General features: G+C 45.7%; 1 protein-coding gene and 1 long non-coding RNA gene across 2 annotated transcripts in view; both read left to right on the top strand.

Moving 5' to 3' along the window:
* The window catches only part of LOC127546967 (cadherin-23-like), a 221,618-nt gene extending 204,406 nt beyond the window's left edge, over positions 1-17,212 (top strand). Inside the window, exons 9-11 of the mRNA XM_051973839.1 lie at positions 14,638-14,787; positions 16,050-16,208; positions 17,189-17,212. Of these exons, the coding sequence (XP_051829799.1) occupies positions 14,638-14,787; positions 16,050-16,208; positions 17,189-17,212 (333 nt within the window). The remainder of the gene's footprint in view (positions 1-14,637; positions 14,788-16,049; positions 16,209-17,188) is intronic.
* On the top strand, positions 6,889-7,605 carry LOC127551951 (uncharacterized). Its single transcript, XR_007951211.1, has 2 exons — positions 6,889-7,052; positions 7,282-7,605. It is a non-coding gene; the product is annotated as an uncharacterized LOC127551951 (long non-coding RNA).
* Positions 17,213-17,467: the final 255 nt, after the last annotated feature.

Here is a 17,467-nt window from a genome sequence, read left to right as displayed (position 1 = left end):
TTCACCTCTGTGAGCATCAGTTTGCTCATCTGTAAGATAGGACCTCGTACCGGATCCCTCCGAGAACCCTGTGGGCTCTGGCTGTGGAGTCTCTGGGTCCTTTCTCTTTGTAAACTTCATGATTCCAGGTTACTTTGGGGCAGAAGGAGAAACCCTGCTTCCTACGTAGCATTTCTGTACGCCCTTTCCCAGCTTCATCCAGAGCAGGCAACTCATTGAGGGTCACCCAAGGACAGTGAAGCCGGAGAGCAGGTGGCTGGACAGGCTAGGGGCAAGCCTGCCACGCAGAGACCCTTGGGAGCCCCCGAGGGCTCATTTTCACTGGTGTAAGTGCCATAGGATGTGTCCGCGTGCTCCGGGGAAGGCCTGAGGAGCGCTCCCTCGGGGACTTCAGAATCTCCAGGCACGAGAGTAAGACAAGGACACCTGGGAGTGAGGAATCAGGCAGACTGGATTTGTCTGATTCTCCCGGGAGCCGGAGCATTTGGCTATATATAAGCAAATAGGATTCATAAATCAGGGAAATTGAGAGCTGAAAGACACCCCATTATCTAGTCACAGGTCAGAGGGTTTGGAGCTGGCTGGGGGTGGGGGATGGGCTTCAGGAGTCATCAGTCCCCCTCCCCCTCCCCTTGTATTCTTGCAGATGAGGAAACCGGCCCAGAGGGACTTTTGGGTCACACAGCCCTCCAGGGGTAGCTCCAAAGTCACATCTTCTTCCCATAGGACTTTCCACTAAGAAAAATGACACTCCCTGTAACTGAGCACTCAGGAGGAATTGTCTCATCTAGTCCTCAACATGAATAGGTACCATCAATTCCATTTGACATATGGGGAAACTGAGGCCCGGAGAAGCCTGTAGATTTCTGAGATGGGATTCAGACCCAAGTTAGCCGGCAGAGCCTCCGCCTGCCCTGCCCTCCTGCCTCCATCCAGATGGCCTCATTTACAAAGGATGAAACCAGGACTTAGGGGGTCAGGGGCCAGGCCAGGACCAGTAGCCAAGGTTCAGATTCCATTGTTCTCACCACAAACACAAGCCGCCTCCTTAAAAGCACCCCGAGTTTGGGCAGCTTGCCCCTATACATTCTGAGAACGTTTCCCAGGGGCCGAGGACCCCGGCGTGCCCGGGCAGGTGTCCCCGCTGCCCAGCGGCCCCTGCCCACCTTTTCCCTGCTCTATACCCAGCCCACGTCGGACATATAATACACACATACACCCGGCGAAATTGACGGCTCTCCAGTATTCTTTCCCCAAAGTGCCAGCTGCCAATCGGATTGAATTAGATTTCACAGGGGTTTTTGCAATACATGGAATTCACCAGCAAATTACTCTTAAAGAGGGAAAATCAATCATTTGGAGCAGAGATAAGCTGAAGGCAAGGCAGCCTCGGATTGATCCCGTCTGTGCAGGCGTGTGCGGAATTCTACAGATAACCTGGGGAGAAGAGGGAGGGGAGGGAGGGAAAAAGGCAAGGAGGCAGGAGAAAGAAGTAAGAGGAGGCAGAGGGGGGAAGGGAGGGAGCGCACACAAGGACAGAGGGGAGACACAGAGACACAGAGAGAGACAGAGAGAGAGAGGGGTGGGTTCAGGAGCACAAGAGCAGGGAAACGGACATGGGGGGTCGTAAGAACACAACTTTGTAAGAGGAAGAGAAATTAGAGGTCATCTAGAGCAGGGCTTCTCAAACTGTTTCTACTTACAACCCTCTTTTCGCCTGAGAAGTGTTTACATGATCCCAGGTATATAAGTATACAAATCAAATATTTACTGATAATAAATCATAATTTTGTGGCCCCTGCATTCAGTTATGGGACCCCTGAGGGCATGAACCATAGTTTAAGAAGTGAGATCTATACAACTAACTCATTTTTACAGATGAAGTCCAACACAATGAAGGGACTTGTCCAAGGTGACTCGGGCAATGTGAAACAGACCACTTCTGAAATCTGAAATTAGAGCTCTTAGCTCAGTACCACAGGGGAAAAGAAGGTAACAGAAGTGGCAGGCTGGAGGAGAAAGAAGCTTAGGAGAGGCAGGATTTCGTGCCCTGTACCACAAAAAAAGAGTCCTATTTTTTAAAATTTAGGAAGACCAAAAATTGAGATTTTTATGCAAACCAGAAGGTGATGGAGCAGAAGAAAGTGGTTTGAACTCTGCTGAAATTTTGAAGCTAATTAGTACCTATGTAGTTCTTTAAGGTTTGCAAAGTGCTTTACATCTTATTTGATTCTTACAATAACCCTATGAGATAAGTGCTATTATTACTATTTCTAGAAAATGGTAATTATTACTATTAGTAATACTAATAGTATTAGTAATACTAATAGCATTATTGCTATTTTATAGAAAATTGAGAGGGGTTTAGTGACTTTTCAGCGTCACACAGCCTCGGAAATGTCTGAGGCAGGTTTTAAGCTCTGAGCTTTCTTACTCCAAGCATGGTGTTCTTATCCAATATACCACCCGGCTGCCTACGTCCCCATCATTTTTTATGAAACAAGAGTGATTGACTTGGGTCTAGGAGGATTGAAATGTGGAGAACGAACGATAGGTGAGAATTCCTGGTCAGTCCTTCCCATTCCCAGTTTGGTCCTTTGACATGACAAGAGTCCCCAGAAAGGGTGGGGAGCCTCATGGGGAGCAAGAACAGCTGTGAAATAGCTTCTTCTGAAATCTCAGCATTTCTAAACTAGAAGGGTTCTTTGTGATCAATGAGTCTAACCTGTCTCTAAACAGGAATCCCCCCACCCAAAATACTTGGTAGATTGTCATCCAACCATCACTTGGAAATCTCTGGTGTTGAGAGACTCATTCCTACCCAGTGCAGCCTTTTTAGATATTAGGGATTGTTAGGAAATGTTGCATTACATAGAGCCAAAAGACTGCCCCTCCGCTCCTAGTTTTTTTTGGGGGGAGCGGGGAATGAGGAGGATAGGGACAGAGCAGCAGAGTCTCAACTTCTCCCCAAGGTGTAGTGAGAATGAAAATGGGGAGTGCCTCCCTAACCATGAGTACTCTGGACATCTGCTTGGTCTTAATTAAGTGAAGCGATGGATGATGGAGTGATAAAGAACACAGTAAGGGGGGTGTTTGATTTTCTGTCACTCAATAGCATAGATTAAACAGGGACCACAAGAAAGGAGGGAAAAACCATTCCTTCATAATCCACTGGGAGCCAGGAGCTGTTTGGGGTGACATGTCCCTCAATCTTGCCTAATTTCATGGCCAAGGGCTCTTTCCCTAAACCATGGTTAAGTCTTCTTGTGAACCTGAAAAGAGCCACTAACATTTCCTTTCCCTTGCTTTATTCTCACTGTCACACCACATTAGATATACACACACATGCACATATATATGCATGTTTACATATATACATGCACATGCACACACACACACACACATATATACACGTGTGTGTGTGTGTGTGTGTGTGTGTGTGTGTGTGTGTGTAGGGAAATGAAGATTCAGGTCCTTGGTGGGTAGCCATTTGAGAGCACTGTGCAGATATATACAGCCGCCCTTTCTCCAGTCCTTGGGCATACGTAATAGCAGCAGAGATTGTCTCCTAAGAGGAAATCCCCTGGAATTTTCCCTCTTGATGGAAATGTGCTATTGGCTGTGATTCCCCAGGGAGGCCACCAAGTCAAGGACAAGTGTATGCAGAGTTCAGAGGATGGGGATCAGAGCTCACGATCTATAGAATAAAGGGTTGAAATGGTCCCCGTCTTAGTGGACAGGGGAAGGCTCATGAGATTATTGTCGAGCCAGGAGTTCACGGGGCACCTGAATTTGCACTTGGGGAGGTGGGAGCTGATTCACTGCCGGGAGTAAAACTCGTGTCCTCTTCCTTCAAACCCAAGGCTCTCTTCCCTACTGCGATCCTAGCCCTCCACCCAGAGCACATAGATATTGTATGTTGGGGGTGGGCCGTTGGGATAGTGGTGCTGATCGGACAGTGGGCATGAGAAGGGGATGTGAACAAAGCTCACCTCAGGGGTTCCTAATCCAGAATGTGCACAAAGTAGAAAATAAACACCACTGGCCAGGAACTCTGGAGGAAAGATCCCCCCACCAAGGGGGATGGACCACATGACCTTCCGGGTCCCTTGTAACTCTGAAGGTCTTTGATTCCTGAAGGAGATGGCCTTGAGCTCTTGAGCAGAAAGATGACCAAGTGATTAGGGTAGAAGGAAAGGGACGATGACTAATCTATGGCTTTCATCCTGGCTCATCCTCACTTGCCAAAGGATCTTGTGTAGAGAGATGCCCTTTTCTGCACCTTTCTCTGCTTCCCTGAGAAATGACATTTTGTGGGATTTGAGTCTGGGAGGAAGCAGGGGCGGCAGGGGGGATGGCAGAAGTGCTGAGCAGCTTTGGCTCCTTGGGATCTGAGACTGTTTCCACAATTTCCAATTTCTGCTAGTGGGCAACCATCAATTGTAAGCAGGGGGCCAGGGCGTGGTTGCCTTCCCAACATCTGTCTCTCCTATGGAAGGCGGCTCCCTGGATGAATATTTGATTTTTCAGAGTCAGAGATACAGAGACAGAGATAGATGCAAAGAGACAGAGAATGAGAGAGACAGAAAGAGAGACAAAGAGAAAGAGACAGAGAGGAGATAAGTGCAGTAGCATGGAGAACACTTTATAAAGTGGGGAAAGTGAGGGCTTGGCCCCTTGTTTCTGCTCCCCTACTATTTGTCCCCCAATAAGCTGGGCTTTTAAAACCCTAACCAAAGACAGAGGGGAGAACCTGCCTCATAAACCGGGATAGGTGAGGACTGGTGGGGCAGAGGGAAGGATGGGAAAGCAAGCCTTGGAAAGCGGCCGCGCCTGTTCTTAATGCTACCAAGCCCCGTCCTCCCCCGCTTGTTGCAGGATCAGGGAGGCAGGAATAAAGAGTCGGGGGGAGGAGGAGGCTGGAGAAGTTGAAAGTTGCAAGGCAGCCCCTTCTGGCAGGCAGCTGATAACGGGGGACACGGGAGGATTGGCGTTCTGCCCTCCGCGGGGGGCACAAAGGCTTCAGTAACCAGGAGCAAAGCAAGCGGCATGGGAGCAGAAATCATCAGGGGGAGAATTATTTTATGTGCTGAGCTCCCCTCTCCCCCCTCCCCTCCCAAATAAATAAATAAATAAAGCCGAGCCTTCTCCGCCAGCCTCCCCATGGGGACTCGGGGCCCCGCCCCCCCAGAGGACACGTGGGGAGGTGCAGCCGCTGGTAATTGGCGATGGCAGCTATCACCAGCCCCATCAGATTTCCCAGCTGGAAAGGAATTTAATCCACCAGGCTCCTCTTGGCACATGCTGGGGCTCCTTTTGATGTTCTTCTCTGTCGCGCTTTCTGACAAAATGGCCCCTCGATAACTCTTCGAGGACCCCCTACCACCCTCAGAAAACCACCCCACAAGGAGCCGCCCGTGGCAGGCAGCCCAGGAAACGCGGGCGTGGGCCTCCGAGACAAGGCAGTGACCCCTTCTGTCACCCTTTGGGGGGAAGGGGGTAGATAGGCTCTTTTGATCAATGTAAGGTGTTTTTCTGTCCTTGTGTCTTTGAGGCAACAGGACCTTCTTCACCGTCCTCAACTTGTCTGGGGCTCATTTTCACAATCTGTGAAATGGGAGCATATTACCCATGTCCCTCTCTGCTCCACAAAAATTGTTAAAGAACCTTTGGCCATCTGATTCTCCCCCACGACTTCCAGCTGCTACCTCTATTCAGACGATTCTCGGCAGCACCATCCCTTTCTCTCTGGTTCAACCACATTGTCATTTTTAACTCCTGTTTTCTTACCTTCTCCTTCACTTTTGATCTACTAAGTCTTTGCATTTCATTTTGTTAAGTGTCCTTCTGATGTGCTTTCTCTCTTTGCATTTCCACAACTACCTGCAACCCCAGACCTTTGTCCCTTCCCTCCTGGGAGTTCCGAGCTGGTCTCTGTCTTGGGTCAGAGCCTGGGAAGAGATCTGTGTGATTTGAAAGTATTGGGGGGGATCCACTTCCCCCCCCCACCTTCCACATTTAAAAATTCGGCTTCCACAGAGGCGCTGACCACAGAGGCGTCAAACTCCTACCTGTAACACTTACAATTAGCACTTTGAAAGTCCCATTTCATCTCTCTCCACCTTGAGCACTCCTTCATCCCTTCGTAAACAGTTTTCGCCAGAAGTATTCATAAAACCAAAATCAATGGGGTTTTAAGGTTTGAAAAATGCTTCACAAACATCTCATTTTATCCTCACAACAATCCTGGGAGGTCGCTGTTATATTTTACACATGGGGAAACTGAGACCCGAAGTCATTGTACCTTGGAAATGTCTGAGGCTGAATTCGAGCTTGGATTTTCCTGACTTCGGTCTCATTATCCTATCCCTGCACCATCTAGCTGCTGTAGCCAAAAGTTGTTCCCTGATATTCGATCTTCTGATCATGAATTTCTCTGTTACGATGTCATGCGTTAGAGCCAGGAAGAGTTGAGTTCAAATTCAGCCTCCATCACTAGCTATGTGACCTTGGTCAAGTCAGATAATCTCTGCCTCAGATTCCTCCCTTGTTAAAGGGGGTTCCTAAGGATACTGCTCCCTCAGAAGCCTCTCCAGCTTAGAAGGACCTGCGAGAACCTCGGTCCCCAGCAGCTTTGCCTCTGCAGAGCAGGGTCACCTCTGTGTTTGTGTGAGGAAAACGAGGAGGAATTGACCACTGCCAATCCCTTTCTCAGATATTATTTCATTTGATCCTCACAACTGCCCTGCGAGGTGAAGGGCCCGATGAGATAACAAAAGGCAGACTCTGCTCACTCGAAAGCTCTGCGTTGTGACATACATAAGCAAATACAAAGGATATCAAAGTAATGCAACATCATTTAAGAAAGGAGAGGGCACGAAAAGCCGGCAAGAAGGAGGAAAAGGAGGCTCTCGCAGGACGGGGGACCCACGCCGTGCTAGGAAGGAAGCGAGGGATTCTACAAAGAGGGAAGGTGTCCGGAAATGGGAGGCAGTCGGGCCGGAACATTATTCATGGACATCCTCTAGCTGCCAACATGACTGGAATGGAGTGTAGGGAGGATGGTATAGATTAAGATGGAAGTGGGTGGGAGCCAGATTGTACAGGGCTTTCAATGGTGGGCAAAAAGGGACTGGCCCTGAGGTCTCTCCTGTCATACACACCTGGGGTTCCGAAGGGGACGAGCCGAAAGCAGACCTATAGTATAAGGCACTGGGGAGGAAAGAGACCACCTTAAGGGAGGGCTGGGGCATTGTCTGATCAACAGTTTTTATTTATTAGGCGTTTGCTATGAGCCAGACACCGTGCCCCGAGATGAGCACCTACCTCCAAAGTGGCCACAAGCCCCCCACTCCCTAGCCTGACCCCAGCCCCAGTGCCGCCTGTCTCAGCCCAGATGGGGACTTGCCGTTTGCTCATCCCACCTCGGCATCTCTGCTCAGCCTGCTCTCCCCACCTGCCGATCTGAGTGCGTCCTTCCTTTTCTCCACACTCAGCTCAAGACTCATCCCAGCCAGGGAGCTCCTGCTTAATGCTACCAAATTGTTTGATCTTGGTTTTCACTGGGTCAATTTGCATGTTATTAACATGACTGTCATAAGTATTCTTCATTCTTTGTGTGAATGTATGTACCCAATCCTCAAACTGAATGTCTAGTAACAGCATAGTCCTTTCCTTCCTTCCCTCCCTTTCTCTTCCTTCCATTCTTCCTACCTACCTTCCTTCCTTTTCCCTTTCCTTTGCTTCTTCCTGCCTTCCTTTGCTTCTTTCTTTCCCTTGCTCCCTTCTTTCTCTTTTCCTTCCTTTTTTCCTTTCTTTATTTGCTTTACCTATTTTCTTTTTCTTCCTTCCTTCTTTTCTTTTTTCCTTTTTCTCCTTTCTTTTTATCTTTTTTCTTTCTATATTTTCTTTTTTTCTTCCTTTCCCTTTATCTTTTCTTCCTTTTTTCTTTCTTTTCTTCCTTCTCTCCCTTTCCTTTCTTTTGCTAATTTATTTTTTCTTCTTCTTCTTCCCTTTTTTCTTTCTGTTTTCCTGCCCTTTTTCTCCCTCCTTTTCTTCCCTCCTTCTTCCTTTCTTCTTTCCTTCCTCCCTTTCTTCCTTCCTTCTTTCCTCCCTTTCTTTTTCTTTCTTCCTTTCTTTCTTTCTCTTTTCTTCCTTCCTTTCTTTCTCCCTCTCTCCCTCTTTGTCTCTCTCTCTCTCTCTCTCTCTTTCTCTCTCTTTTTCTCTTTCTCTTTCTCTTCCTCCACCTTTCTAGTTACTTGGAGAAACTCAATTAAAATTCTTCCTCTGACTTCATAGCCAAGTGACTCTGGATAAAATCTTGCCCTTTCCTTAGCCTCAGTTTCCTCATATGTAAAATGAGGTGATAAATATCAGCATTATCTATCTCATAGGGTTGTTGAGAGACTAAAATTAGATTATGTGTGTATATATATAAAGTGCCTTGCAGTTTTTTTTTTTTTGTTGAACAGTTTTACTCTGTCTTAGAATAAAAACCTTGCTTTAATGTTGCAAGGTACACTGCCAGTATGCCATGCTGCCAGTTATTAGGGTACAAAATACCCCAATCATTAACCCAAAAGGCTAGGAAAATGCACCGATTCATAACTTTACAACATATATCCCTGATATTATTTACAATTTCTCTTGCTTAAATAAGCCTGGGATATCTCAGGCAGTCTACATAGTTATTGCAACAGCACAACACTTGTCTTTATGTTCAAAAAACCCCAAAGTTGTTCAGTGTCGTGATTTATGAATCCTCAAAAAGGTTGTGTTGGTAACATGCAAACAAACAGTACTAAACAATATTATCTCAACCATGGCTGCCAAATACTGGACCTTAATAAGGAAACCAAATTATAAAATGCTTCCTTTGTAGTGATATTCAAAAGCTATAAAATTAAAATTAAGATAAGAATATCAACCACCTTGCAATACTCCCATTTTCTTTCCTACAGTGCAGTTCTACACTTCTTTATCTCTACTGAACATTTTGAGGACAGAGTTAACAAAATCAGCAAATTAGATAAAAAATATTTTAATCTTTGGATTCCTTTATTCCTGTGGCCTCCATAAAAACACCTGAATGGCCAGATTTCATTTTTTCCATTATAATTTAAATGTATCAAGAAGATTTATGAGTAATTTTAATTGAGTGCCTTGCAATATTGAAAAAAACAATATTATTATTGCAGTTACATGGTGAAGGCTTTTAAATGCGAGACTAAGAAGTGGTTATTTTATCTCATAGATAATATGAAGTACCACTGATGATTCACAGATAAGAAAGGGACATCGCCAGACTTGTGCTTTTGAAATATTATTTTGGCCACTCATGGAGAGAATAGATTCCAGAGGACATAGACTAGGAATAGGAAGAACAAGTAAGATGCTGTTGAAATAATCCAATGAAAGGGTTACTAGGGCCTGATCTGGGGCATGGTGGGGGAAAGATGCAAGAAGTGTGGTGGAAGCAAAGACTTGACAACTGATTGAATGTGGTGGGAGAGGGAAGAGCTAAAACAACCCTGATCTTTGAACTCAAGTGATGGGAAGAACAGTGACACCATTAAGGCAAATGGCAGAGTTTGAAAGGAAAGAGGATTGGATGGGAAGAGAACAAGTTCTGTTTTGGATAACTTGACTGAGATGTCCATCGGATATCCAGATGGAAACATGTGATTTGTGCTCTTAGAACATATGGAGAAATAGAAGGCTGGATATGAATTTTTTTTCAATTAAGATCTAAAAAATCACTAAGTCAGTGAGTTTAAGGGTAGAAGAGAGCAATCATTCCCAGAGAGATAGATAGTGATCCTTACAGTAAAGGAAAATGACAATAAATCAGATAAGCAGGAGGAGAACAGAGGAGAGAGGGAGATGACCTGAAGTCAAGGAAGAAGATGGCCATTCTGAAGGAGGCTGTCATCTATAGGGACAAAAGTAATAAAGATATCAGGATGAAGACAAGGAAGATGTGGCAGTCAAAAGATCATTGAAAGGAAGGAGGAAGAAAAATTTGGAACTCAAAATATTGTAAAAATGAATGTTAGACATTTTCTTAACATGTAACTGGAGAAAACAAATTATATTTAATAAAACAAATAAATATTTTTTAAAAGTCATTGATCACATCACATAGAACAGTGACATGGTGGAGCCAGAAATAAAGTTATTAGGGGTTATAAAGGTTTGAAGAAGCCAAAGTTTCCCCAAAAGCAACCTCCCCCCTTCTCAAATCCTACTATAGTGGTTTTTTCTGGATTGTTCATTTTCCCTCAGATCTATGTCTACATGTTCTATGCCCATCCTTCCCCAAACTACCCTAAAGAACTTGGAAGACTCCTTAAGAGCAGAGATAACAGCCTTTCTTCATCTTTCTGTCCCCAGAAACTAGTCTAGTTCCTTGTACACAGTAGATAATTCATGAAAAAGCAATAGTGTGGAACCTAGAAGATCTGGAGTTAAGTCCCAGTATTAAAATTTATTAGTTTTATAAACATCAGCAAGTTCTTGATCTTAAGATCATGCATTCAAAGCTGGAAGAGATCTGAGAAGCCATTGAGTGCAACCCTCTCATGTCATAGTGGAAGAAAAAGAGATCCAAGATCTCATAGAGAATGATAGAAGCAGAATTTGAACCCATTTCCTTTGATTCTAAAGCCAGGACTCCTTCCACTGAATCATCGTCCCTGGTTAATGGATGAAGTCTTGCTTTATCATGTGCAAAAATAGACAATGTCATTTGCTAGCCATCATTTCTAAATCATACTGCCCATACCTTTTTAGCTTCCTGTATTTTTTCCTGATCAGAATGTAAACTCCTTGGGGACTCACTTATATTTAGATTCTCCGGACTTAAAACGGTGTTTGGCACATCAAAGGGCTTAATAAATTCCCTTTCTGTCTGTCATCTATCTATCGATCTACTTGTTCGCATGTTGATCTGTCTATCATCTCTCTATCTGTATCCATGTGTCTGCATGCCAGTCTGTCTGTCCATCCATCTATCTGTCATTCTACATATCTAGATGGATATGGTGGATAGATAGATCTATCACATAACTTTTCAGTTACATTTTTCTCATCTGTAAATGAGAACGAGTGCTTGGACAAGCCATCTCATAGCATGTTGTAAGAGAAGCACTGTGAAAACCATTGATGTGTATCTATTTATATATATTTATATTTATATATATTTATATATAATTGTTACTATTCTGATTTGAATTTTAATTAGATGGAATGAGGGCATATCAGAGAGTTACAGTGGCAGCTCTGACTTAAAGTGGAAGAATCTGATCTTGATTGTTGACTTGGGAATTGGGAGGTCCTTTTCTGGGGTAAAGAATATTTCCTGGATTTTCTTTCCATTCTGATGTAAGCCACTGATCAGTAAGGTATATCCCCAAAGCTAGTTGCTGAGGGAATTGGGGTGTGGGCATAATCTCTGTCCTGCATCCTTGTTTAAGCTTTCCTTGTGAGTTGCTGTCTTGTCTCTCTGTTCTATTTATCTGACTCTGTCTCTGTCCTCTCTCTATTTCTCTGTCTCTTTGTCTTGTCTCTCTGTTGGCTTTGTCTCTTTGAGTTGACTCTGTCTCTCTATCTCTCCATTTTTCTGCCTTGTTTCTTTGTCTCTCTCTATTTCTCTCTGTGTCTTGTCTCTTTTGGTTTGTCTCTCTGACTTGACTCTATCTCTCTGTCTCTCTGCCTTGTTTATCTGTCTCTGTTTTGTCTCTTTCTCTGTCTCTTTGTATTGTCTCTCTTTTGGTTTTGTCTCTGACTTGACTCTGTCTCTGTTTCTCTGCCTTGTTTTTGTTTCTCTCTTGTCTCTTTTTCTCTGTGTGTCTTGTCTCTCTGTTGGTTTGTCTTGTCTCTCTGTCTTGTCTTTCTGTCTCTGCTTTGTTTCTCTCTGTGTCTCTGCCTTTCTGTCTTGTCGCTCTGTCTCTCTGTGTTTCTGTCTTGTTTCTCTGCTTTGTCTCTCTGTCTCTATCTCTGTGTCTTTGTCTTGCCTTTGTTTCTCTGTCTTGTTTTTGTTTCTCTGACTCTCTGTTTTGTCTCTGTCTTATCTCTCTGTTTCTCTTTTTTGTCTTTCTGTCTTCTCTTTCTCTTGTCTTTCTGAGTGTCTTGTCTCTATCTTCTCTCTCTAACCTGCTCTGTCTGCCTGTCTTGTCTCTCTCTCTTGACTCTCTGTCTGTCTCCTCCTCTCACCATTTTAATTTCATTCCCACTTGGAGCCCGTGCTAAGTAACTTAAGACCCAGTAAGAAGTACAGGATCAGGAAGGGGACCAGGTAATAAAATATCTTCTCTCAAGTATCTCCCCCTCCCTTATCTCTGCAAAGGGGTCTCCAGAGGCCTGGAGCATCTCCCATCCTTGTGGGGTGAAGGGATGGGAGTGTCTTGTCCACAGCTCACCCCCTCTGGAAGCGCCGCCAGGAAGGGGCTGGGCTTCAGGTCCAGGAGAGGGGAGAGAGGGAGATTCTCTGTCTCTGTCACCTGCTCAGAATTGTCACGCTCTGACAGCTTTAGCTATTAGTGACCCTTCGGGCATTTAATTGATCCCCTTCTAACAGGATGGAGTCTATAAGGGGTAAAATTGAAAATTCTCCTGTTAGGACCAGAGAGCTTTACCACGTGGTCTATACCAGGTCCCACTCTAAGAGGGGGAGAAAAAGAAGGGCTGCTAAGTAAGAGAATTTAAGAGAAGTGAGGGCTGCCACAACCATCTGCCATGGAAGAAAGTCCCCGAGGAAGGTCCTAGGGAGTTCAGCTTTGACATATACCACCAAGGGAGACCATCTATACCACATGGAGTATCCTATCAATTTGACAGTTTGATTCAACAAACATCGATTCATTGATAATAAGAGTAATAATGAAAATGTACATAGTGCTTTAAAATCCACTAAGTAGTTTCCTCACAACAACCCTTGAGAAAGCTATGGTACAAGTGTCTTTATGCCCACTTTAGAAATGAAGAAACTGAGGCTTACAGAGCTTCAATGTTTTGTGCAGTCACTCCTCTGACAAAAACAGAAACTAGATTAAGAAACAGTTCTCCTAAAACTGAATGCAGAGTTGTTTCTATATACCACGCTAGCATAGAAAGGGGATGGTGGATGGCTTTGTAAATAGAATAGAGGATCTGGGGTCAAGAGCTCAAATCCAGCCAAATCACTGAACCCCATTTGCTTCAGTTTCCCTCATCAATAAGCTGGAGAAGGAAATGGTCAACCACTCCGGCACCTCTGTCAAAAAAATCCCAAATGGGATCAGAAAGAGTCCTACATGATTGAAAAATGACTGAATGACACAAAGCATAGATGGAATTTTGGAAACCAGAAGGTGTTGTGAGGAAGGACAATGCTCCAGGTATAGGAGACCACCAGGCAAAGATCTGAGATGTGTGGGAAGATGGAGTGTTGACGTGTGAGAAACAGCAAAAAAGTCAGTATAACCTCCTGTTAAAGCAGTCTGCCAATTGACCACAAAGAAGCTCCCATGAGTCAAGGTCCTCACTTAGCTCATACAGCCCATGGGAAAGGGCTCTGGGCTCCTCGTTGGCTGCAGAGGCGTTCTTTTAGAAAGATGCTGGTAGACAGCCATACTGTTGTACACGATACCTCTGATGGGCGATGTACAAGTGTCACCACTGGTGACTAGTGCTCTTGTTATTGACATCAAGCAAACAGATGTAGTCACATTTCCTAGGTTCTCCAAGCTGAGGAGAGGACCATCTTACTATTTGATGACAATTTAGCCAATCTCAATTGGAAAGACCCTAAGACCCAAGTTAAATGATCAAGGTGAGGGTTTCCTTTCTTCCCCCTTTTAAAGTTCAGGTCAGTACTCCCATCCCCTAAAACAGGGGTCCTCAAACTTTTTAAATAGGGGGCCAGTTCACTGTCCCTCAGACTGTTGGAGGGCCGGACTATAGTAAAAACAAAAACTTTGTTTTGTGGGCCTTTAAATGAAGAAACTTCATAGCTCTGGGTGAGGGGGATAATCGTCCTCAGCTGCCGCATCTGGCCCACGGGCCATAGTTTGAGGACCCCTGCCCTAAACCATTTTAGAATAGAATCTATTAAGATAGACTTTGGGATCAGAGCACCCTCTCTGGAGTCAGGAAGACCTGAATTTAAATCTGGTCTCAGGTACTTGACACTTACTAGCTGTGATCCTGGAGATTGCCTCACCACAAAAAAGATGGATAGATAGATAGATAGATAGACAGACAGGCAGACAGATAGATAGACAGATAGACAGGCAGGCAGACAGACAGACAGACAGATACATAGACAGATAGATAGATAGATAGACAGACAGACAGACAAGACGGGCAAACAGACAGACAGATGGATGGACAGACGGACAGACGGACGGACAAATGGATGGATGGATGTTGAAATCTCTCCAATTCATCCTGAGATTGTTCCAGACCAATCTTGCCTGTTGTTACTTCCTAGCTTGTTACCCCTCTGCTCATGTTTCTTTGATCTCCAACCAAGCTACCAAACACTGTGCTCCATCCTCCCCAACATTTCTTCTGCCTAGGCCCATGCTCCCTGTAGCCCCAGCATCCCAGTCACCTGTGTCACTGTGTCATGGATTTCTTTGCCTTACATTTCTCCAGGGCCTCAACAGCATGTTTGAAGTCTATCTGGTGGGCAACAACTCCCACCACTTCATCGTCTCCCCCACTTCCATCCAAGGGAAGGCTGACATCCGAATGCGGGTGGCCCAGCCACTGGACTACGAGACTGTCTCCCGTTATGATTTTGATGTAAGTATCCTCCTCTCCTTTTTTGTTCCCCTTGGGTTGAGACGGGGAGGCAGATTCAGGCAAAGGAATAAGTGAACTCCATCTCTCCCTAATATTTCCAAGGACCTAGATGGAAACAGGCCTGATTTAGGCAGTTGAAAAGACTGGGACAGGGTAACCTATGCCAAGGGGAACAGGAGAATTTCTGCAAAGCCACGCCAGTGGGTGGTTCTTCACAGGGGTGGACATGAGAGGATCCTATTTCTGAGTAAATGGTAACAGCCCGTCACTAGAATTCAGGAGTTAGAAACCAGAGCAGCTCCAGGTCGACCCCAGAAAAATACTACCCAGTGGACAAATCCCTGACAACACATCAAGTTAAATAGCGGGTTAGGCAGCTGGATCTGATTTTCATGCATAGGTTGTATAGGAGGTGGCTGACTATGGAAGATGAGTTGAGAAAATAACTAAAAGGTCTTTTCTAAGTCCCCAAAAGTCTCACTATCTGGATACTCTCCACCATTAGCACTCGTTCAGGGTGAATATCATTTCTCCTTGTGCTTCTCACTCTCCTGGAAAAGACAAGAGGAAGAAGGGACGCAGAGGAATATTACAAGATGGAAAAATATGAAGGCAGAGGTTACCTGGAAGGGGAAGGGGAGATTGAGAGGGTGGGGTTTAAGTTCAGAATAGAAAGGGAAGTGAGGTTAGAAAGGACTTAAATCGCAGAGACTCCAAGAGCAGACTCCACATGCAGGAACTTGAGTATCCCCAGAGCGATCCGCACATGGCCCAATATAGGGTTAGGGGAGGACTCGCCATTGCTGTTTCCCTCCTGACCAATCAGCGAGTAGAGACAGAGGGGCCCACTTTCTCAAGCTTTGCTCAAGGTCAGAACCTCAGTTGCAAGAGCCACCCACCAAGCACAAGGTAGCCGCCATGAGGAGGAACACAAACCATCAGCATACGTCCTTCTCAGACTACGCCATAAGTGCCCACATGCTCACACTGGCCCAATCCACCATCAGTCCTTCCAGGCAGGGCCGGTAGCTCCGATGGCTTTCCAGAGAGGCCCCTAAAGTAGCTGTTGGAAGAAGGTCCATAAGCCATCACCCTTCTGGAGACCGGATGGGGCAGGTTCAGAGAGACCCCAGAAACAGGCAGATAGAAACTGAGAGCCGATCCCCTGGGCTGAGATGTCCCTCACCCAGTGGTAAGATGCCGGAGGACGGAGACAGGGTACACTGGCACTCACCCTCCCTCTCCCTCTTCTCCCTGCCCAGATGTTTGCCAACGAGAGCGTGCCAGACCACGTAGGCTATGCCAAAGTGAAGATCACCCTTATCAATGAGAATGACAACCGGCCCATCTTCAGCCAGCCGCTGTACAACGTCAGCCTGTATGAGAACGTAACCGTGGGGACGACGGTCCTGACCGTTCTGGTGAGTCCGCTGCCCTCCTCCTCCAAGTCAGTGATTTCCTCTACATTTCTACATTTAATGTTATTAAATATTAATAATTAATTAATAATGATTTTTTAATTTATATTGTGCTTTAAGATCTACGAAGCACTTTATAAATATATAACTTTATTCTTAAACTCTGGGGGAGAGTTCTTGTTATCCCTCTTTTTACAAATGAGGAAACTGAGGCAAATGGCTTCCCCAGAGCTTGCATGACTAGTAAATATCTCAGGCTGGATTTGAATCCAGGGCTTTCAGATTCTAGGGCCATTGCTGTCCACCGCACAATCTAGTTGCCTCGTCCGGCTGAATTTTACCCAGACACCTTGAGCATCCCTGGACAGCTCCAGTTCGGTATTATGTATTCAGTTAATATCTCTTGGTTGTTGGAGAACATCTGGGACCATGCAAAAGACCAAGGCTTCCCTGAACAAAACCAAGTAAATGGTATCCGAGGATCCAAGAGGAGACTCCTAAAGCCAGAAGGGGATGGAGGGCTCTGCCCAATCGGGAGAGGAGTTTCACCGCTATCCCTGGGAAATACCCCGCCTCCTCTGGAACAGGTGTCCTGCCTTGGCTAAGGGCACAGCTCCTAGGAGAGCAGAGGCAAGCGAGAGGCTTAAAGCCATCCAGACCGTGTCTCCTACTACTACAGCCCGTATGTCCTTGGCTCCATCTCTCTGGGTTCAGTTTCCTCATCTGTAAACTGAAGGAATTGGAACGTGGGGTCCTTGAGGTCCCCGGCAGCTCCAAATATGTGACCTTGCAGTGACTCTGACCTACATTCTCCTGGCTTGTACAAGCCCCCTCCACTTCTCTCCCCGGACCCCCAAATTCAGGTGCACACGAATGTTCCCCTTACCTTCCCCCAGACTCCCCACCCCCACTCCGGAGCAGAGGCAGGAGAACGCCTCTCTGGCTCATGGGGTCCCACACTTCTAAGTGTGTTTACTCTACAGACAGATGGTGTGAAACTGTATTGAGCCCCCGGGCGCTTCCCATCTGACAGTTATTAATATTTCAAACAGATGTTTAGCTAGTCAGGCTGTCAGACGCTAAACAATAAGTCTGGGGTTGCCATTGGCTGCTTCGCTTCCCCCTACCCCCTGGCTCTGCCAGACTTCACTGAGGCTTGCCCCTGCCATAAATCAGCCTGGGCAGGATGGCACCCAGGGCCTGCAGACCCGACATGGAACGCTGTGGTGTGAGGAGAGTCTGGGGAGGGCTCTTGGCGCACT

This window comes from Antechinus flavipes, chromosome 2, assembly GCF_016432865.1.
Source record: "Antechinus flavipes isolate AdamAnt ecotype Samford, QLD, Australia chromosome 2, AdamAnt_v2, whole genome shotgun sequence".
Taxonomy (NCBI): domain Eukaryota; kingdom Metazoa; phylum Chordata; class Mammalia; order Dasyuromorphia; family Dasyuridae; genus Antechinus; species Antechinus flavipes.
Note: the sequence above shows the minus strand (reverse complement) of the source record. Positions and strands in the feature narration are given on the sequence as shown.